Below are 23713 nucleotides of genomic sequence, written 5' to 3' on the forward strand. Positions count from 1 at the left end.
CTGTGACGTCATACTCATTGGCACACGGTCCGAAAGCAGCTCGGAGAATGGGGCTGAGCTGCAGTACCAGGCGTAGTTGCTGTAACATGTACGGCGCTGTGCCTCGTATGGACTGAAGTGGCCACAGTGCTCACCCGAGTGCAGCTGTCACTTCAAACAGCTCAGTGTTGGGTGTCCTGAGCAGGGGACGCCCACCGATCTCACGTTAACAACCTACCCTGAAGAACGATCATTATTATTTTACTCCTGAAAACCACTTTAACTTGGCCTTTAGTGCGTTGCATCTCATGATGCAGCAAATTTTAAATTGACATTTAAAGACATCACAAGCCATTGAGAATGTCAAGTCAAAATCTGCTGACTCTGGAGATTTGGGTATTCTTTTCTCTTTATAACTTTTACTGTTTTGTCCCAACTACATCGATATATAGTCAGTGGCAAGTCTTGTGAGACACAACTCAAGAGCAGCGACAATCAAGCACTGATGATGAATGGTGTAGCCAGCTCCCCGTATATCAGGAGAATGTGGTCCCTTGACTCTAGAAAGCAGTATATGTGATAGAGGTGGTCTTCTCTGCATGCATGTTTTCACCCTCTACAGACTCCATCTGGTGAGTGAAGACAAACTACTATGGTATCTCCCTGCACATATAGAATGGTGGAGTTGGAAGGGACCTCCAGGGTCATCAGGTCCAACCCCCTGCTCAGTGCAGGATTCACTAAATCATCCCAGACAGATGTATGTCCAGTCTCTGTTTGAGCAGGTCATTAAAGGAAAACATATCACCTCCCATGGCCACCTGTTCCACTCATTGATCACCCCATACTGTTTCAAAATGTTACATCATCTAGCCTCATGCATACATAGCCTCTTTCCCTTTGTACTGCTGATTGGAGAAGTAGGGTGCACTATTCCCGACAGGCTGGAGCCCTGGAAGTGGAACCTGTGCCTATCAAATATTTATGGTAAACTCTTTTAATATGTCCTAAATGTCTAAGATGGGAATATCTCTAGGCTTTATTGCAGCTCTTGGGAGTAGTTTAATAGGACAATGTGGCCTTCGGGCAGGTAAAGGTTGTGCAACCATGATCTACAGGTAGAGGGGACACAAATGGGGTAAAATTGGCTTCTGCCTCATTGCTTTGGTTTTTTTTTTTGCCTTCCTCTGGATCAACAAGGGGGGTGGGGGTGGAAAAAGGCTGAACTGGATGGACATTTGTCTTTTTTTTTTGGCCTTGCACGCTATACTGTATGTATGATAAATGTTTCCTCTAACTTATGATTAGACAAAAATTCTAAACAATGCATCATAGTTGGGCAGGAGGTTCTATCATTACATATATGACAACGGAACTCAGGACTTTCAAATTACTGGTGGTATCAACTACTCAGGGAGCTGTATGCACAGATGTAGCAAGGTTTAACTTGACTCTTAATATGTTAAGATAACTTTCTGTGCTACGGTGTATTTGCCATTTCAATAGCTTTTCAGATGCTTTTGTTGCATTATGATGACAACAACTTTTCAATACTTTGTCGCAGAAAGTTAAATTTTGCAACGCGGCTCATATCTTGGTGAAGAAAAGAAACTAGTATAGCCTGAAGTGTCACAATGCAAAGTTTCCTATGTAAGCCCCTCAACTGACTTGCAGAGTTCAAGCAACTTCACTACTAATTGTGGCACCCCTCCAGAGGGGTAATTTGAAGATTTGGGGCCCCAATGCTAAATCTGTAACAGGGCCCCGCCAACTGTAATGCTTTATTCATAGTACTAGGCTCCCAATATGGAGAAGAGAGGCCTTATGGGCCCCCTTAAGGCTCCTATGCCCAAGTGCAACCGCATCCTCTATAGTTACACCCCTGTCAACCACCCATAAAAACAAAGTGATTAGTTGCTATCATCATCAGGAGAACAGCAATATAAAGGACTTGTTATACTTGCAATGTCCCAATGAAACCACTAGGGATCCAGTGATTTCTGTAGATTCAAACAGACCTTTAGAGCCAAGATTTGCAGTTGCCGTGTGGCTGATAAAGGGGCTTCTGCATGAGTTCTGCGGGCTATAACAGAGCGGCGACATAATGAGCAGACAATGAATTGTGTGTGAACACATAACAAGAATGCCCATTCATCTCTCCTGCGAGTCTTCATAATCAAGTCACTTGATAAAAGATGCGGGGCAGATAAAGTCAGATTATGGATTTTATTTTTATTATATAGGTAGCACAAAAGGTAACTCAGGAATCATAATGAAATAGTGAAAAAACAGAATCACCATGAGAACGCGGCTTACTTGCCTTTACATGCGGTGGACCAAAGTATAGCTCAGGCACATAATGAGGTCTATGTTCTCGTTTTAAGTGCCCCAATAGCTTACAGTCAAGTCTCTAGATATTCCGGGAGCTGACATTTAAAGAGCAAGAGAAGGCAACATTTGACATTAACATATATCAAAGGCTGCATATCATTCGATTGAATATCATATAGGATATCAAAGAGGTATCGATGCTTAGTTAAATACGTCCACCATTCTCTCTCCCCCCTGTGTTGAAGGTAGCAGAGGTCTTCAGCGCTGTAGTGAGTTCCCGGTATTGTGTCTGATGCATTAAATTAAACCTGGACCTCTACAATAGAACAGGTATTAAAGGGATTTAATCCAAAATCTATAGGTCAATTGTTACTATTCAGACACGCAACGATCGGGGGCATCAGCGTCACGACCAACCTTAGCTGCATGTGGCCTGTGTGGCCACCAGCTTGTAGGGGAGGCACAAAGAGGATGTGGGCTTTGGTTGATTGACCCCTATTTAGGTCTGCTTGCTTATGTGGCAGCGCCTTGTGAAACCACATTAATTATCCTCCTCCCGGCTCTGTCTCCTCTCTTTTGATGCTCTGAGGCACTACTGCGAGCCTATAGGCGCCACGGCAAAACAATCTCTTAGTTCTGCTAATGTAATTATGTTATGAGCTTAGTTCTGGTATTGTATCTATGCACTGAAGTTGGATTTCACTGTATTTACGTTATGAGCTTGGTTCTGGTGCTGTATTTATATACGGATCTTGGCTCTGGTGTTGTTTTGTGTACTAAACTTGGTTTTGAGACTGTATTAATGTTATAAGCTTGGCTCCGGTGCTGTATTGATGTTATGAGCTTGATTCTGGTACAGTATTTATTCATTAAGCAGTTCTGGTGTGGGTATGCTGCTATTTTGCTGCTTTCTGCACATACAGGAAGACTGGCCACGAGTATAGAAGACATCGTTTTTTCTGAAGTTTTTTCAGTGAAGCATTGAAATTCACCATGGAAATGCCATCATCAGTGGTCACTAGATACAGAAATGAGGCCCACCAACATTGCTTATGCTCCCCAAAGTGGCTACGAAGTCCAGTCTTCGAGCGGCATATCGTCATACAGTGGGAGCAGAAGTTACATCTGAGTTTCTGTTTTTGTAGGTCCTCCTTCCTCTCCTCACATCGTTGTTTTTGTCTTCCTCACTGGGTAGGCAGTTGGTTTTGGAACATGTGGCACCAAAAAGTAGGTCCCATGGTCAGAGATTCCCAGTCAGCGATGTTGATCTTGCCTTTTTTAAAGGGACTGTTTCACCACATCTTTTATCTGCAATCCAACGGCTGCTCGTCCCGAAGGGCGGGCAGCGGAGGTCGCACAACCCTGCTCCATTCAGTTTAATGGGACCACCGAAGATAGAGTTCCCACAGTTTGGTAGGAGCTGCAGCTGGATAATAGACCAAGACCAGTTTCAGACAGGCATATTGCAGCTTATCCAAAATACGGTTCTGTAATATGGGTGTTTTATAGATGACATTACGCTACATGTCATCCATATTTGATCTGTATTTGTCTATAAGAAAATAATACCGGTACGGAGGCGAAAACGAACGAAAAGAAGTCATGCTGTTTTTCTAAAAAATTAAAAATTCAGTCATTTGCATAGTTTTACATGAGCTCCATATTAGGATCCACAAAACAAGGACCGAGTACGGAGTTAACCTTTTAATTACCAGGCTGTAGCAATAAAGTGGCAGCATCCAATGGGGCAAAATAATCCAATGCGTTTATTTTCCCACGAGCGACGTTTCGATCAGCAGTCTGATCTTTATCAATTACCAGGCTGTTTTGTACCTTAAGGACCAGACACTTTTTAGGGATTTTACCCATCTGGCGGTTTTACTGTCCTATTTTTTTTTTACTTTATCTATCAAAATTATTTTTGCTGCGTTTTTTTTTTTCACCATGACATATAGGGCTATTTTTTAAGTATATTTTTCACTGACTTTTTTTTCCTGTTGTTTAGATTAATTGGGGGTAAAAAGCTAAAAAAAAATATTTTGTTTAACATATAATTAATAATTTTTTAATTACTATATTTATGCCAAAATAAAGTGCAGGAATGGGTTCCTCATTTTGTTCCAGACATTTTGATATATAATATGTATGGTTTGGGATTACAGGGCACTTATAGCAACAGTTTTGGATTATTTTCTTTCTTATGTATGTATTGTTGTTGTATTCTGTCATTTTTATTTACTGATGTATGTAATTATGTTTTTTTTTACTATTTATGTCCCCCATGATGTCATACAAGACCTCTGGGGGACGTTCACATTTTTTTTTTTAATTTAACATTTTTCTACTGTAGCCGGGGTGTCCATAGGAGACCCAATTACAGGGCACAACACCCCCTGCAGTGACATTAGTCCCTGGCAGAGCTGATCAGGGTCCTCTGGGATCCTGTAGCTCTGCTGTAGCAGGGAATCCCGGCAATCACGTGATCCCCCGACTCCCGTAGTGGAAGTTATACTTCCTTTTTCACTTTTTAGTACACAGTGCTCGTTGAGCGCTGTGTACTCGGGGAAGGAGAAGGCAGAAAGGGTTAAAAACCCCTCCTGCATTTCCCTACGGGCTATCAGCTGTTATCAACCTGTCCTGCTTATGATTGATTGCAGAAGCAAGAGGCTTTAATCCCCGCCATAATTTTACATACGGCTGGGCTTAAAGCCCGGGACCAGATGCCTTATATTTACAGTGCCTGGTCCTAAATGGGTTAAAGTATGCTGATCTGAAAGAGACCTTAAACTGTGGTGAGACAATCCTTTTAAGGTAGGTCTTGAGGGTGTCCTTCAACTACTTACTCTAAACCACCCTGTGTCCTCTGGCCTCGATTCAGCTGGGAAGACATGAGTTGGATATTCCAAAGCAGTGGCCCACCCAATGGAGTTGGTTCTACGGGATCATCTGTGCCTTGGTACGGACAGTGCAATTAGTGTGGTGACCTTCTAACGGATGCAAACTATCTTTTATAGGTAGTGCTGATGGAAACAAACTCTCGAGAGTCTTCAGGCGCCCAACCCCACCCCATTCAAACTTATTACTGCAGTTGCGCCGCTCAGGGGAAAGAGGAGCACAGTTCTGCATTCTAGCAATGGGTGGGGTTCCAACAATCAGAACCCTACTGCTTATAAGGCCTCATGTCCACGGGCAAAATGTGATTTAAAATCCGCAGCGGATCTCCCGCGCGCGGATCCGCACCCCATAGGGATGCATTGACCACCCGCGGGTACATAAATACCCGCGGATCGTCAATAAAAGGCATTTAAAAAAAAATGGAGCATGAAAAAATCTGGACCATGCTCCATTTTCATGCGGGGCTCCCGCGGGGACGGCTCCCGCGGGCTTCTATTGAAGCCTATGGAAGCCGTCCGGATCCGCGGGAGACCTAAAATAGGAATTAAAAGCATTTACTCACCCGCAGCGGGCCGCGAAGCTCTGCTCTTCCTCACGGCCGCATCTCCCTTGCTTCGGCTCGGCGGATGTGCCCGGCGCATGCGCGCGGCACGTCGACGACGTGCCGGCGACGTGCCGCCGGCGTCAGGAATTCATCCGCCGGCCGAAAATGAAGATCCGGCCGTGAGGAACAGCTGACCTTCGCCGCCCGCTACGGATAGGTAAATGCTTTTAAATTTCTATTTTCAGCGCTCATGTCCGCGGGGCAGGAGGGACCCGCTGCAGATTCTCCATGTAGAATCTGCAGCGGATCTGATTTTCCCCGTGGACATGAGGCCTAAAGGTTTTCAGTGGAAATACCCCTTTAAGATTGTAGTAGAAGATAATTTTCAAATAACAGAACATTTACTAAATCTATTATTCATATCCAAAACCATGTTGTGGTTTACTGATGCATTAACCCAACTACATCCTTAAAGAAATAAAACCCAACAGGATCCGACTAAAATATTACTCACACTGCACATCGATGTACTGCCGAGTCTCCAGGTCCTTCACAGCTGGATGATCAACAAGACATACAAAAGGGACTTCGTCATCTTCTCGAAGAACGGTGACTGATATTTGACTGCGAACTCTGAACATCTTATTGTCCATGGCCTCCACCTCTGTTTTACTGCCTGCGAATATCCAGGGAAAGCCAAAGCATTACATCTTCATGCAATATTTATTTTATTCTTCATCCAGCCTACATTATTGTCGCTCTCACCTCTGCTTTCTCTTTTGCGTGTTCGCAGTGCATTGTAGCTCTCAGCTTGCAGAGAATTTTGAAATACATGTCCTAGTTCTGGGCTTGTATTCTCCACTCAGTACAATGTCAGGATGACCTGATCTACAGCTTCCCAATCTAATATGCAATTTCGCCAGTCATTTTTTCCTGCTCTGTATGCTCTATAGAGATTCTCTTCCCGCTTCTCTAAATGCTAACTATCCAAGCTCTTTGTTTAAACCCCTTTACTGATAGACAAGAGTTCTCACAAAAATCTAAATCACCTTTCTATTCTCAGTAGTGAATTACAATCAGTATGCCATGTTAGGAGCTGTTAGTTGCAATCTATGGCCTCTATAATCAGATGTCAAAAGCAATCTATGACCTCTGCAATTACTTTTATCTGGGCGGAAATCCCTAAAACCACCAACCGATTTAATCAAATGGTGTGCATACTTTACCTAGATGCTAAAAATCCCAATGGCTCTATATAAGATGTCAGCTGTATGGCTGATATTGTGCAAAAAAAGAGCGTGGTGCTGTAGATGAACTTAAGTGACAAATATCTATTCACAGAATCAACATTTTGGCTCTCACCAAAGCCCCTCTTAACTCTATGGCTGCAATAGGTTACACCGGTGGTCTCCAACTTCTCGCAATCCAGCTATAATGAAACTACAACTCCCAGAAGGCTGTAAGCATGGGCATTCAAAAAATGGTATGAATGGAGACAGTTAAAGCCCAGATCAGCAGCACTACCTCACTTGGTACTAGTGTGGTGCAAAGTCCCAAGAACGCACTGTCATGACCTCCAAAAGTAACTAAAAGTCGAAAGACAGAATGGCACACATTTCTTGAATTTGCAAAAGTTTGTGAATGCTTTTAATACAGATGTATCAGATGTTCACTGTATATCCAAGCAATACTGGAGGCTGAGTCTACTAGACCAGGGGTCCCCAACTCCAGTCCTTGGGGACCACCAACAGGTCATGTTTTCAGGATATCCTATGGTAAGAACACCTGTGGCAATATCTGAGGCACTGATGATAATTACATCACCTGTGCAACACTGAGGAAATCCTGAAAACATGACCTGTTGGCGGTCCCCGAGGACTGGAGTTGGGGAACACTGTACTAGACAATACTGGCGGGGTGTGACCAGACCAGAATTGTTCGGTAGACTCAACCACCACCAACTCTGGAATTGTACTTCGATTACTCTATGCCGGACTCTCATGTTTTCACTCTTTGCTTGATGAAGGACTATACCGCCAGATACGTTGACTATTGGAGGTTGTGACTTAGCGACTTCTGGATTTTGCAGCACGCTAGTACCAATTGGGTAGTGCTGCTATTAAAAGTTAAAGCGACCTTCTCGTTTTGTGACAAAATTCTGTCCCGGGGCCGGAGGTGAGTGTATTAACTGTAGTTGTTCTTCTCTGTCACCCCTCCAATTTACTGGTTCTGGGTCTCTTATTTGGCCACCATAATTTTCTTCCTACCTAATCCACACTGTGCACTGCTCTCCTATTGGCCAGCACGGATCACATGCGCAGCCCTGCCTAATCATCAAGCAGGTTTAATGCATGGCTAGTCTAATACTACCAATGCACTGCAGGGAATTAAATAGTCTGAAGATTGTGTCGCTTATCTCACATGGCCAAAAATCGGACACAGAACCGACGGATCGGAGGGCTGTCAGAGAAGAGCAACTGCAAGTAATATATCACAAAATTGTGTCCTACAGCTAGACAGTTGCTTCAAAGAAAAGTTCTGCATTCTGGTTAAAATTTCAGAAATGCCAAACGCTGATCTGTAAAAACAAAAGGAATACTGATATTCTTCCAACTTACCTTAGTGCCCAGTGAAGACCCCCCCCCCCCCCCTTCGGTGCCTATGGGTAATGTAACTAACAATGTGTGGGGCACATAGTCCATCAAGATATAGACAGCAAGAAGAAGGATTCTTCTGCATGTAATATGTGCATGCACTGAATGCATCCCAAGATGCAGCTCCCGCCATATTGACAAGCTATGAACGCTGTAGTTTGTTTACATGCATTACCCATGAGCACCGAGGGGGCGAAGAGAAGCCCAAAAGCATTTTAGCCTTTTTTATGTCATTACACATCAGTTTTTGGCATTTCTGAAATTTGAGCTAAAAAGTATGCAACCCATTTAAATATGCAATATGCCCTTAACCCTCTCCAATCCATTGTCTGATCTCTGAAGACATTATGATTTAAGGCTGTACAGCTTCGATGTTGGAAGACATCCATCGGGGTTCTCTTACTGTATATTGCCAGCTTCTCTGCTGTTGGAACCTATCCAGCATGTCACCTCATGCAGTACTGGCTTTAGCCAGCAGATAGCGCCCTTGTATAATGGCAGAAAAAGAGTAAGCCCCCTAGGAAAACCAGGATACAAATTGGATTGGAAAGGGTTAAAGTGCCCTTGCTTCCACTAACACTCTATGTCATCTCACCTTCCAGCTCTTGATTTCCCTTGTACCAGCGTATTACTGCTGCTGGTTTGCTGGCCATGGCTGTGCAATTCATCTCCACTTCCTCCCCTTCTACATACGTGTCCTTCTGCACATCAATCACCAGGTTGTTTGGTGGAACTGAAACAACAAGAAAGATAGATGAGAAGCAGGGAAACCGAACCTAGAACTAAACCATGCTTAACTAGCGATTGTACAAAAAAAAGTAAAAACTACTAATGTGGGCCAAAGTGAGACAACGGCATGAACGTAAAGTACCAACGTGTCCTTCGTGTCTCTTCTGGTAATTACAGATCGCGGAGCGTTAACAAACATAGGTTGACAAACTCCATCCGATGAACTAGTTCCACCTCTGAAATCTCTGTCCGCTAGTTGTATCCTGAAGACCAATGGTCTCTTACTGATCTGCAATTCTCTGAAGAGACACAAAGCACATGGAGGTGCATAACGCTGGACTAATGGATAAGCTGGCCATATACACTATACTATCAAAAGTATTTGGACACCCCCATCAGTAGAATGGATCATGTCTTATTCACATGTCCGGTCAGGGAATTCCAACAGCGCCCTTTTTTTAATAAAGAGAACTTGGCAGACATTTGCTGGATGAATGGAGGGAAATATTAGCTGAAATTTGTCAGTTGATGTCACTATTGGCAAAGGTTATCCCACTAAAGATTAACCTATGTAAACAAATACCACTTTAGATTCTTGCTCAGATGTCCAATTACTTTGGGTAGGATAGTGTACTTCAAATAAACGTCAAACCCACCAACTTCAGCAGTTGGTGGGTTCAACTGGCGATCTCATGTCTGTGGGTTCTCTTGACTTTCCTCTGATGGCACATATGGGAGAAATTAGGGACAGGGCATATAGGGTTTTGACAAGTCAATCCGTTATTACTGCTAGAAGGCCTGGTAGCAGCATATTCCTGTCTCCCTATTAGAATAAACTTGCACCTTCGCCAACAGTTATCTCAAGTGGATTGTAGGCTTCAGTTAACTGGTTAGTCAGCTAGAAATAAATCGGATGAAGTAAAAATGCGACCTTGCAAAGACCAACTACAAAGAGGTTTCATTTCTGACCCATATCCTGCTCAGTCATCAAGCAAGTTGTTCTTAAAGGGGTATTCCAGAGATTGGACAAAATATTCTAAATTTCTCTTAAGGTAAAGCCCCCTGATGCAAGCACCGAGTCGTGACCGACTGCAAGGGTGACGTGACATCGTGACGTTTTCTTGGCAAGCTGGTTTTGCGGGGTGGTTTGCCATTGCCTTCCCCAGTCATCTTTACCCCCCAGCAAGCTGGGTACTCATTTTACCGACCTCGGAAAGATGAAAGGCTGAGTCAACCTTGAGCTGGCTACCTGAACCACATGTGGATTGAACCCTCTTACTTTTCTACTAATTGCCATTATTCAACCCATTTATCTAAATGATCCAACGCAATTGTAGTACCTTTTTTCACTGATCTGTACCACCACTGCTTTCCAGCCAGCTTCCACATTGCTATTTAAAAAGGCCACTGGACGATGCAAAAACTACATCTCCCACAATGCCCCGTTGCCAGTTACTGACTAATGCACATTCACAACTGTTACAAATTGTGCCATCGTTCCAGAATGTGAAGACACTGAGCATGCCTGACCAGTAAGACAGCGGAGCTGCAGGACGTAACCATTGGATACCAATGGAGGACCAAGCAGGGGGGAGAGGGACACAGGTAAAGCCATATCAAGGTAAAACATTAAATTGCAAGATGACGTGTTGTCGCCTTAGGACACATTATAACTTCCACTTTGGATGGCTGGAATATCCCTTTAAATATGTGGCGAATTTATAAACATAAAAAAAAATCAAAAGCGTTATTATGATCAAAACTCGAAAGATAAATATTAACACTAAGTAACAGAAAAAAGAGAAAGCAAGCAGGAAGTCAGGACAGATTGCTCAGCAGACAACAGATGTAGATGAAACATTAGATGACAATGAAGGTCACCAGAATGTAGCAACATTACTTGTTTTCAGACCGTACAATTGCGTAAATGAAAAGCTACAAGTCTAGTATCAAGGAAACAGTAGCATTCAAAAGAAGAAATGAATCGGGGATTACGAGGACAGACATGTGAGATATGCAGAATAATTGTGCCTGGGTAGATAAAAACAGGCAGAAATAAAAGGACATAAACAGGCAGAAAGCGGCTCCTCCTTACTAAGCACAGTGATTGTTGTATAGGCTTCCTGCGGAGGGTCTGTGTAGAGCTGGCAGAAGTATCTCCCCTCATCGTGGATGGACACATTTGTCAGAGACACCCTCAATTCGCTACTGGAGAAGTTCACCAGCTGGAATCGCGAGTCCTTCAAGGCTACAAAAAAGTTAAAGGGAAAATAATTGTACATATTAGAATACGATACAAACACAGGTTATCGATATCCATCCTGGCAGGAAAACACATTATACAAAGTATCAAAAGGCAAACACTAAAGAACATTAAGTCAGCAAATGGACTAGTTAAGAAGAAACTATTTAAAAAAATCAATAGTGTCAAGACGTATTGGGAATCGACTTACTGGAACGTATTTAGTATGTAGAGTTCTTAGTACATTACTTGTCAGAGCGCAATTGGCTAATCTCTAGTTCAATGTCTCCAACCTGGCAGGATGTATTGGATTTCTTGTTGCCAGAGCAAAGGTGCCGAGTCTAATGGGCCAACCACTTTCACCATAGACCACCGCACAGATACCCCCTACAACTGCTGTCTTGACGTGGCCAACTGGAGATTAACAGAAGACATTATGCCAAATTTCGATTCAAGACCATAGTCAGTCAAAGTCTAGGTCATGGTCATGAATTCAGGTTCAAAGATGGCAAAGAAGCACGGGTTAGGGTGAAAGGTGAAGGTTCAAAGACAAAGTTGCAAGTAAATGGTCAGGTAACATACTAACATAGTATGTAAGGCTGAAAAAAAACATGTGTCCATCCAGTTCAGCCTATTACCATTCAATGTTGATCCAGAAAAAGGCAGTGAGGTAGAATCCAATTTTCCCCAGTTATAGTTTCACGGTAGTACCACATGCCAGCCAATAGAGAGCTGGCCACTAGAGGGGCTTCAACTTGTAGTACCATAAACCGGCCACCAGAGGGCACTCTAGTGTTGGAATCAGAGCTGGGCATAAGGGGAGAGTCTGCACAGATGCTGGAATGGTTATACATGGTAAGTAGGCACGCTTTTGTTCCATTTTATAGATACTACCTACAATCGCCACTATGCACTGCCATTCAGAGAACCTGGCTGTTTGAATGTCTACCTCTCACTCTGCCTGTGACATTTAGAAGGTTGAACATAGGTTTGCCAGGGCTGGATAAATGCGAGGAGGTATGTAGCTTATGTGTAGCTTCTTCTACATGTATCCTTTTTGCTGAGTTACAGCCACACAAAAAGTGTCCAAGGATGAGGTCTATCACAAGCAGTCTCTAAAAAGGCAAAGGGTCTTGTCAGATGCTAACCAGACCCAATGACCAACTAGCCATCCTTTTAGAAGCTAATTGAAGCATCTTGTGCTCTGCTTTCGGCCACAGGTCCAACCAGGGCTCCATACAAGGTGGTTCACCAAACAAAGTCAAAAAGTTGAAGAACATTATGCCAATAGCCCCAACACATACTGGAAGGGTTCAATAGGACACAGCTTCCCTACAATGGGTTAGAAAAACATGCTAAATGAATGCCTTCAAGGCACATTTTATGCCTCCTGTATAGTCACCTTGTACATTAGTATACTGTCTATTGCCAATGACTCCCTTTGCATAACCTCTGAAGACAGCAGATTCTATATTTATCCCTTACCCAAAGGAAGGCAAGGTACAAACTACAGATGTGTCCCTCATTAACTTTGTTTTTGACTCAACATATCCTGAAATGACCAGCTTTGAAAAAAACCACTTGATTTTGTGATACTCTGTCTAGATGTGTGTCCTGCATGTGTCTAGATGTGGCCACTCAGTGGTTGTGATGTGAACTGCAGCCTCTTAAGGGTTTTGCTAGCATGTTGTGATCATACATTGACTTTGTAACCCTTAACAAAATTTCTGAAAAAGTAATAGGGGCGCACATCTGTATATAAGGTGCTGGCCAAAAGCCCACAATGTTTCCTTTAGCAGTGAAACCACCCAGGATCACAGCCGTATACCTGATTGATGAGGGGTAATAACACAAGAGGTGGTCCAAGGTGCTGAAGGAATGAACATAAGCAATGTGGTAGCAAACGTCTATGGCCGAGAACGATCAACAGAATGTTAAAGACTCGGACTGACAATGATAAAGTGAGGTCAGGAAGAGCAGTATGATCACATTTAATCACTTATTAGTCATAGTCGAGAGAGGTGGGGATGCTGGGTAATGAGCTATATTGTCTGCTGCTAAGTAACACTTCCAGCAATCAACTATGCTTGAAGGCTAAAGAAAGTAACAAAATGTTTCACGCAACATAAAATGTAACAGCGGCTGTTCCTCTTCTGACGACAGGTAATCTCTCATGTAGGAAGCAGCCCCAACGTGTTTTTTTACAACTGGCCTTCTACATGCCGGGAACACTTGTGCATTGTGTTTCCCTGTTAGGTCTGTATTGTGTATTTTTGCATCATCTCTTATTTCTCTATCGTTTGCACCGCTACCTTTGTCTACAGTTTATTAATTTTTCAATATGGTGAAATATCAGATGATATTCTTGTTAAGAGAAAACCCTTCTTAATGAGCAGTGAGCTTCCACTGCTGCTGATTGACAGCTTTATCCCTGTCACTATGCATAGGGAGAAACCTGTCAATCAGCAGCAAGTGGGCAGGGCAATCCCACCGTTTATGAATATGCAGGTTTCTAGAGCATGTGCATATAACCGAGAGGATTCTTGGTTCACGCTGCACCTGATAAAGAGTGACCTCATAGAGTATACTGACAAATAACACACTGTTGTAATCCATTTCTCTGTTACTACTTTTTATATTCCTCACACGGGGCAGCATAAACCCTGTGACAGATTCCCTGTAAATTATTAGACATGTGCCAGCTAAAATAGTATTAGTTATTAAAGTCAAGATAATAATCAGAGCAAAGAGTTCACAAATAGTCTACTAACAGAGGAAAACTAAAAACTCTGCAGAGGCCAAAAGTCCACATGGCAGAAGACCCAACGATGTCAAAACTGGCAAACATGGTGAAATCCATAGTAAGTTACTGAAAACTCTATTCTGAGTTACAGGAGTGACCGGGGATATAATGCAGTGGGCACACATATATGACCACTTTGTGATATTTGGAGCTTCCCTGTATGAAAACTAGACAGGTGACCTCGGAGGGCAGCATAAGATCAAATAAGCAAGTTTTCCATGGATCAGTTTCAGTGTAAATCCAATTAGATGTGCGTTCTGAGTTAATTCCAAGGAGGCCCTGTCATCGGTGCTGGACTAGCCGAGGCCAGCATTCCACAGCTAACCTAGTTGGGTTTCCTTGTCTCACGCTGTGGAGAGTATACCAAGGATGGTGTGATCGAGACAAAAACATCCAGTGAAAGTGAACCCTGTGCACGAAAATAACTTGTTGATGAAAGGGGTCAGAGGAGGATGTCAAGAATTATTCTGAAGAGCAGGCGGTGCACAATCAAGGAGATTGCAGTATAATACAACGTTGGTGCTCCAACTCATGTGTTCAAATGCAAAACATATCATTCCTTATCATGGAACTGCTATAACTAGTTTGAGTGCCATGGCTTTCTAAGAGAAACAGAGAAATGAGACTCCAGTGTGCAAAAGACAGCAACAATTGGATTACTGAGCAATGGAAAAACATTGCCTGGTCTATGGAATCCAGAGGTCTGGTCAGAATTTGACACAAGCAGCATGAATCGATGAACCCCTCCTGTCAGGTGGAGGTGGATTGATGGTGCGGAGAATGCTTTACAAACTATGAGTCCTCTGATACCTGTGAATGGATGCCAAGATGAATTGATGCCAAAAGAGGTCCAATGCACTACTAGATGGTTATCTGTAATATAGGTATAATACATTGAGTGTATAATACCTATTGTAGTTGTATAGTATAAAGGGGTTACAGCAGAATTTAAGGTTATCAATAAAGGGGATAGCTTGTTGATCATTGGGAGGTCTCACCACTGAGTCCCCTCCACAACGGGCCTCCCATGTCCCACTCTCCTCTTGAGAAGCAACCCGCATATGACCCGTCGGCAATCCATACATTTCAATAGGCTGATGGAAATACCTATGCGGGCAACACTCGGGTATTTCAGCAGTCTCACTGAAAGAGAATGGAGCGTTGGTGCGCTTGTGTGTCCAGCACTTCATTGGGTCTTCGCTGTGGAGTTGCAGTGAAGAGGCTGAGGGACATAGGACCACTATTCTCAGGATCGGTGACGGTTCTTAGCTGTAATTCCCCACCGATCAGAAAGGTATTCCCTATTCTGTGGATAGGGGATAACTTGAAATTCTAGTACAGAAATTCTAGTCTTTAAAGAGACAGACAAATGTCTAAAAACCCTCCAACCATTACCCCGGGAAGCAAACGAGCCAAGTTTTAAATACTGTAACAAATCCGCTCGCCACCAGACCATCAGCAGACTACAAGGTTTTTATGAAAGTCTTTAGTCTGAGACAATGCGGAGCCAATATAGCTAATTATATTAGGGACTTGCTATTCAGCTAAGGGGAAACTACACTTTTCCATCTGCTGCAATCCACCCATCTCATGTTTTAGCCTTTTCCAGCAGAGACTTACATTCTTCTTCTGCACTGACCTGGCATCCAGTAGAAACTACAAGGACGGTTGTTGTGTGGACATTGGGGCTACATTCACACCAGCATGAATGTCACACGAGTTTTGTGTGTTGTAAGATGTACAAAGCTCGTGCGAATATGAACTCCATTCTTTTGAATGCAGTCATACACAGGAGCGATGTTTTCCCCTGCAGCGATGCTGCGTTGTAAAAATATTGCTGCATGTCTTTTTTTTTTCGTGTTCCCCAGAACGCATCATCCATTGTTTTCAATGGGGCAGACAAAAACATTGCACGTCATGGGATGTGCATAAAAGTGTGAATTGAGGTTTCCCATTGAAATCAATGATAAGCCATTGCCGATCCTCCGACGCGTAGGAAACAAGCACTGGAGGATCAGAGTTTTAGAGGAGTGATGGGAGGCGTTTTTGCATGAATACCCCTTTAGCTAAAAAAATAAAATAATATATATATAGGGGCTTATTCCGACGTGCGTATATATCGGCCGGGTTTTCACGCCCGGCCGATATACGCTGTTCCTCTCTGCAGGGTGAGAAGGCGGGATGGGTAAGGAGCAGGGCACTGAGCTCCCACCCCTCTCCGCCCCTCACCACTATTTGCAATGGGAGGGGGCAGAACTTAGCTCACCCTATCCCGCCCCTCCCATTGAAACCATTGGCGAGGGGTGGAGAGGGGGCGGTAGCTTATAGCACTGATCCTGGCCCGCCTCCTCACCCTGCAGAGAGGAACAGCTCATATCGGCCAGGCGTGAAAACCCGGACGATATACGCACATCTGAATAAGAACAAAAATGTTTTATAGTAAGAATATTTTTTAAAAATAGAAAGGTTAATAGTTTATTTTTGGCAATTAACAAAAGGCAAAGTGAATGAACAAAAGAGAAATCTAAATTAAATCCATATTTGGTGAGGCCACCCTTTGACTTCAAAAACAGCATCAATTCTTCTAGGTACACTTACACCAAGTAAAGGATTTTGTAGGATTATAGTCAGGTGTATGATTAACCAATTACACCAAATAGGTGATAATGATCATTAACTGAAACAGAAACAGCCATGTAGGAGGCTAAAACTGGGTGAGGAACAGCCAAACTCTGCCACAAAGGTGAGGTTGTGGAAGACAGTTTTCTGTCACAGGTCATACACCAAGACAAGACTGGGCACAGCAATAAGACATAAGGTAGTTATACTGCATCAGCAATGTCTCTCCCAGGCAAAATTTCAAAGCAGATTGGGGTTTGAAGATGTGCTGTTTAGGTTCTTTTTAAGTAGCACAAATAAAAAAAATTGAAAATAGAAAAAACATATTTGCTATCATGATGACCTGTACAATAAATTGAACACATTTTTTATCCTGCATGGCAAGAACTGTCCAAAAAAATGGAGCCAAAATGCTTTCACCTCCCAAAAGAGCGCAATAAAAATGATCACAAAAGCCGTATGTACCCCAATATGGTACCAGTAAAAACTACAGCATATCACACGAAAACGAGCCCTCACAAAGCTCCAATGAACACTAAAACAGTTATGGGACTTTGCATTTAGCTGTTCACCTCATTATAATAACTCAGTCAGCCCCCTTCCCCGTCTCTGCATTGGGCGTAACAGAGAAGGGGGAGGGTTTAGTTATTAAAATGAGCCAAACAGTCAACCCCTTATGATGATGTGATAGGTACAGAGAAGCTCCATACCACATGACCCGGTGTTGGAACTGGGACAGGAAATGATTGTTCCAGCGCCACAGGTTTGGGTAAGGATTCCACCTCCTTGGACTACCTCGTTAGTGAATCCACACTCCCATAAGCTGCAACTCTGTAACATATAGTTACTGCTGATTAGGGCCATGACAGAGTTGGCGAATCTGTGGGAGGTTCGAGGTTTCCTCGTCTGATCTTGGGCCAAACTCTCCCATGATGGCTGTCTTCCCAATAATGTGCCACCATATAGATGTCATGTACATGGGCACAGTCTTGCACTATACATAGCTGTGTATGGCTCAGAATTCTTGCATGGCCTATGCAATCAGAAGATTTAGATCCAGTGGGGTACGTACGTGACTAAGGGTGGGCAATGAAGAGCTTGACCGATAGAGCTGAGCGTGACCGGAGCTGGCTGTTGGAGCATATGTTACGGGATTTATTATTCAGACCTGAATGAAACGGCCCAAAACCAGAAGACTTCGATCAAAATAATTGGCGCACTGAGAACATTTTGGGGGCAAAGCAAGGTAAATAGGACATATAAAAAAATTCAGTAATGGAACTTTCTTTAGCAATCTGTACATGGCACAATGGTTTTCAGAGAATAAAGGTTCTTTTATGGATATTGCTACATTACCAAAGCACATTTCCTAATGTACACGGCAGTGGGATGGGAATGCTTGTTTTCTTAGACCTCAACCGTAAATCTAGATATTTGCCATATGTGGAGCAGCTGTATGACCCAGGTTCATGTATATCAGCAAGCAATCACCGATGCAACGGAGGAAAGGGGGAAAAATAGCCTCTGTTCTCAAGATCTCAGTTATAAGACCGCCACCAATCAAGGCTTATCATCCATCTTGGTGAGGGGTGATGGAAGTACATTTTTGGAACACCCCTTTAATCATTTGTCACCAGGATGTATTTCTTTAGGGGCGAATTCACAGATAACCTGCTTGACCTTATTGATCGTACGGCCGGTGTGTGAAATGATGACAACAAAGATTACGATGCAATTAGAAGTGTTCTGTATAGATGGAGGGTTAATCGTTAGTATCATTCCTCTAGTGGGCCTAAGAACCCCAGTCAGACACAATGTGTAGTCACTTACGTCTGAAATCTCGGAAGTAGATGGTTTGCCGGTTGGGGTTCAGCAGTTGGATTACGGAATCATCGTTGTTTTTGACTCGACAACTAATGGTTGCAACTTCTCCTTCCACTACTGTCACATTCTCGGTCTCAAGGTTCTGACGCTCTCCTGCAAAGAAAAAACATACATTTATGAAGACAAGGAACACAAAGGGGATGAGCAAATGTAAAGATTGGGCTGTTACAATAAACGACTGAGAAAAGAGTAGACATGGACAACCTCTTCTGTACTACGGATATCATCACTATGGGATATCGAAATCAACTCGCTCAGATTGGTTTTCCAGGAATTAGGATAGTTCATCAATATCAGATCGGTGAAGGTCCAACTCTCCACACCAACGGTGATCACCTGTTGGATTTATTGGGCCTCATTTCTCAAAAACTTCTAGTGGTAAGGCTGTTTTTGTGGCCCACAGTTCAACCTCCATTTTTCAAAAGCAATTTTAGAAACACAAGCTGAGCTTTATCGGTCGGTGTAAATGCATACCCGACTGAATGGACGGGAATTTTCGCTTCTCGTTTGTTTTTCAGCTTCTGCATGCAGAAAACCGAACGACAGATCGGCCTGTGTAAACGGGCATCGGAACCATACATGATTCACGGCTGGAAGCTCGCTGTAACGGCGGAGATCAGAGAGAACGCCGATCCCCGCTGTTAAACCCTTACATGCCACGATCAATATTGTCGCTTTAACTGTGGCATTTTTAGAGTTAACAGAAGGAAGCTCCCTCTGGGACATCATCAGTTCTCCACCATGGAATTGCCGAGGGCTGATGAGTTCCCATAGCAATCGGAGGCTTAACAGTGGTCTCCACGTATGCCACAGCTTTCAATGTAAATGAATAGCAATAATACATTGCAGTACAGCAGTCCTGCAGTGTATTATCTAAGCAAGTATTTGATCACAAATCCTCTACAGAGAAATTTTTTTAAAAAAGTTTTAAAAAAATGAATAGAAATAGTAAAAAAAAAATCATGGGAATAGAAATTTAAAAAGCCCTTTTTTGTAAAAAAAATAAAATAATAAACAAGTTTGGTATTGCCAAATCCATAATGACCTGTACAATAAAATGAAAATAATTTTTATCCTGCATGGAAAATGCTATTAAAAAAAAGCAAAAAAAAGAGCTAAAATGCTTTTTTTTTTTTTTTGTTCATTTTGCCTCCCAAGAAAAGTCATCAAGAGAGTTAAATGTACCCCAAAATAGTACCAATCAAAACTACAGCGTGCCATGCATTGAACAGAACCTCATACTGCTATATCGATGGAAAAATAAAGACGTTAGGGCTTTTGAAAAGTGTAGATGAAAAGCCTCCAAAATTATTATGTTTTTAAGTACCAAACCAGGCCGCATCCTTAAGGGGTTAAGGGCACATAGGTTGTAAGTAGTAATATGTCACCTACAGAAGTCTAGGGTGCTATACTGTGCCTCCACATGCCTCCTCTGTTGGATGCCCGATTACAGAAGAAGTCTCCCTGGACGGTCGGTAGGGCAGAAGATCTCCATAGCATGGTGCCATACGGAGGTACTTTATGGTGGCACCCAGCGTGCCTACAAATGTATGCTAGAGAGGGATTTCCTGCATCTCCGTACAGGTTCCATACCTGAGACATTACAGCAATATCTGGTAGCCCTACTGAGGAAAGCACATCTTATCCCAACCTGAGTCTGAACACATGTTGAACAGATTGGACGTGCTTAAACACGTTATTTTTTTTTTCCCTTTCCTTTTTAAAACTTTAATTATTTAAGAAGAAGGTCTGTTCAGTGGGTGTCTCACAAACAGGCTCCCTGAAAACTTGACACACACTACTGGGAACCATTCCAAGTACATTTAGTAGCCTGATTCGTGAGGGGGGGGGAGAGAAGCGGCGCTCCCCCCTGTCCTGGCCACCTGTTCTGGTGTGGCAGGAGCAGCTGAAGACTGCATGTTCCTGGTTAAAGACGCTGATTGTAAAGAGTTTTCACCTCTCATCCACTGGAACAACGGAGGATGCAAACAATAGCTGGCGAATGACGTGCCCTGGGAATCCACATTGACTCCTGCCTATACTATACCGCCGTCTTTAGGAACATTCATGCATTTTCTGAAGAAAATGTATACATATGAAACACTTATACTGAAATCGAGAAAAAACATCAATAGGGAACATTTAGCACACGTTCTTATAATTAGACAGTATAAACCTGGAATAAACAGCCTAAGGTGAGCAAATGTATCACAGTGACTCATGCTAGATGAAAAGTTTGGAGCATCTTTTATCTAACTTTTTACCACCTACTGGTTAGCTAAGTTTGCATATTTTTGTATTTTAGCCACACCCCTTCCCTTTAACTCATGCCCATCCCACTAAGCCACACACAGTCGTCGAGTGAGGTGCGGTAAACATATTGACCAACTCCTACCCTGAAAAAGATGGTATAAACTTTACCCATGCCATATGTAAATTTATGGCAAATGGATCGGTGGGCAAGCTGGGGCGTCTCTCATTGGCTGGACTACTTCCCCTCTCGGGCCCTGTGATGTGATGAGATAGGAGACATTAGTGCCGCCGATCACAGATCAGGAGGCGGGGATTATCAGCGCATGCGTAGTTCAATCTAGTAAATCTGGCACAAAAGGGCTAAATAAACTGCGCATGTGCTGGCCCAGGAGATGACGGAGCATGCACAGTCTCCTACATTATCTATCAGAGGGGAGGAGACCTAGTCCGGCTAGGAGAAGCGGTCTGGACAAGCCAACACAGAGGGTCTGGCCAGCCCACTAGACTGCTAGCAGTGAATTTACAAGCGGCATTGAAATGTGTATACCATCTTTCAAGCTATGAATTGATCAAAATGTTGCCAAGATATGCTTTGTAAAGTACAATACTTCACTGTTTTACCAGTATAGCTGGTTCTCTGCACACAATAGTGATGACGGGTGCCCTTTAACAAATGACCTTAGGAATGAACTGAAGAAAGTCTTTATGACAATACTCCACTTCAGTGGAAGAATGTGTGAGAACCAATGAGGTCGTTGACAAAAGCCGTAATGGACGGCAGCAACCCAACACAGTCTTGCTCAGATTAATGCAAATTGTATCTTCTATTGGCGTAAGTCTTAAAGGGGTATTCCCTAAATTTTAAATTGCTTCAAACCACTATAAGGTCCTGTTCAGCAGCAACCTGGAAGGACATAGCAGTTATGAATCAATTTCAACTCTCCAGAATACCACTTTAAATGGAACCTGTCACATTGAACACGGTGCTTGATCTGCAGGCATGATGTTATAGAGCAGGAGGAGCTGAACAAACCGATATATAATGTTATGGGAAAAGATTTAGTAGAACTTGTATTTTATTCATTTACATCACTGCTCATTCTGAGCTGAACAGTTCAATGGGCGGTCCTATCACTGATTGACAGCCTTCTCTCTATGTACACTTACATAGGGGAGACTGTCAATCACTGATAGGACCGCCCACTGGACTACAAAGCACATTACAGCAGAGATATGAATAGAATACAAGTTCTACTGAAGCTTCCCCCATAAACCTATACATCAATCTGCTCAGCTCCTCCTGCTCTATAACATGCTGGACTGATAGGACTTCATGTACAAAGTGACAAGTTCCCTTTAAGGTTTTCCTCCAGCACACCCAGCTCCTGTATTTTCTGCACAATATGTGCAGAAGGATCCATAGTGAATCTCCAGCCTCCATGACACCATCATTCATGTGACGTGCAAGTAACAATGCAGCAGCAGAAAGATTAATTCACTTCTATGTAAAAAACAAATAGAAGCGACTGTATGCAGAGCAGCAATATAGATGGTCCTGTCTAATGCAGATTTATGTCCCTCCATAGAAGATGCTTAGTGTAAGCAGTGAGGCATCAATCTACTTTATACATGGGGATGTAACTGCCGTAAACGGAGTTCTGTGTGTGTGTGTGTGTGCGTATATATATATATATATATATATATATATATATATATATATATATATATATATATACACATATATATATATATATATACACATATATATATATATATATATATATATATATATACACATATATATATATATATATATATATATATATACACATATATATATATATATATACACATATATATATATATATATACACATATATATATATATATACACACATATATATATATATATACACACATACATATATATATACATACATACACACCAGATCTGGAAACTGTTCTTTACATAGGTGCCTTTAGGTATAGATTTATTCTACTCCTTTGTGTTAGTAGATAACAGCTTAGTTGCAGCAGGCCTCTCCTGACAAGTCTCCTTTAATTAATACTTGTTTTCACCATGAAATAACTTTGTAGCATTTTTTAGAACTTTGTAATGTGCTGTCCCTCCGTTATTCCTCCTGGAAATGTATGACTAAACTAACAACTGGGTGTTACCATAACACGTTGTCACTGGGGTGTATCCCTATAGAGTGTGACATTGCCAGCAGTGATTGGACAGTGGCAGACTGTGTAGGACAACACCTCCAAGCTGTCGAATTATTCATAGATTTGCAGTAGGAGTAACAGAGGAACGGCACAATGCAGAGTTCTAAGAAGAGATGAACTGTTATTTCATGCAGAGTACCAGGATCTAGTAAAATCAACCTTTCAGGGGGGCTGGCAGGTCCTTTTTCAGGTAGTTTCCCACAGGATGGAAATAATGAGGAATTTCTACAGCTTCAAATTCCGCATTATTTCCGCATCTCAAACAGAGTCAAACTTTGCACCATCACCGCCGATTCTGACTCGAAATCAGCTGCGTACCCGCAACGGATATCAGATGATATGGTGCTCCTCCTCAGTTCCGAAGACATCCGGTGGCCTGTAGTGAGCGCCGCTGGTCAGGTGATGCACAGATGATTTTGAGTCTAAATCCGCACCATCGGATGCAACAGGCATCGTGCTGCTCATGTTTTGGGGTAGAATGAACCTGCTGGCAGAATCCCTTTAAAGGAGATGCCAGGATTAGAGGAAATGACCAGCTTTTCCTCAAGAAA

The 23713-nt window shown here is 42.7% G+C and overlaps 1 protein-coding gene across 4 annotated transcripts in view; it reads right to left on the reverse strand.

Annotated features, from left to right (window-relative positions):
* Positions 1–23713, reverse strand: part of CADM1 (cell adhesion molecule 1) — a 330056-nt gene that overhangs the window by 102683 nt on the left and 203660 nt on the right. For all 4 annotated transcript variants that reach the window (XM_066606988.1, XM_066606989.1, XM_066606987.1 and 1 more), the window contains 4 exons: positions 18627–18773; positions 11228–11380; positions 8999–9136; positions 6264–6425 (listed from right to left, as the gene is read on the reverse strand). In XM_066606988.1, the coding sequence (XP_066463085.1) occupies positions 6264–6425; positions 8999–9136; positions 11228–11380; positions 18627–18773 (600 nt within the window). The remainder of the gene's footprint in view (positions 1–6263; positions 6426–8998; positions 9137–11227; positions 11381–18626; positions 18774–23713) is intronic.

This window comes from Eleutherodactylus coqui, chromosome 6 (genome assembly GCF_035609145.1).
Source record: "Eleutherodactylus coqui strain aEleCoq1 chromosome 6, aEleCoq1.hap1, whole genome shotgun sequence".
Taxonomy (NCBI): Eukaryota; Metazoa; Chordata; class Amphibia; order Anura; family Eleutherodactylidae; genus Eleutherodactylus; species Eleutherodactylus coqui.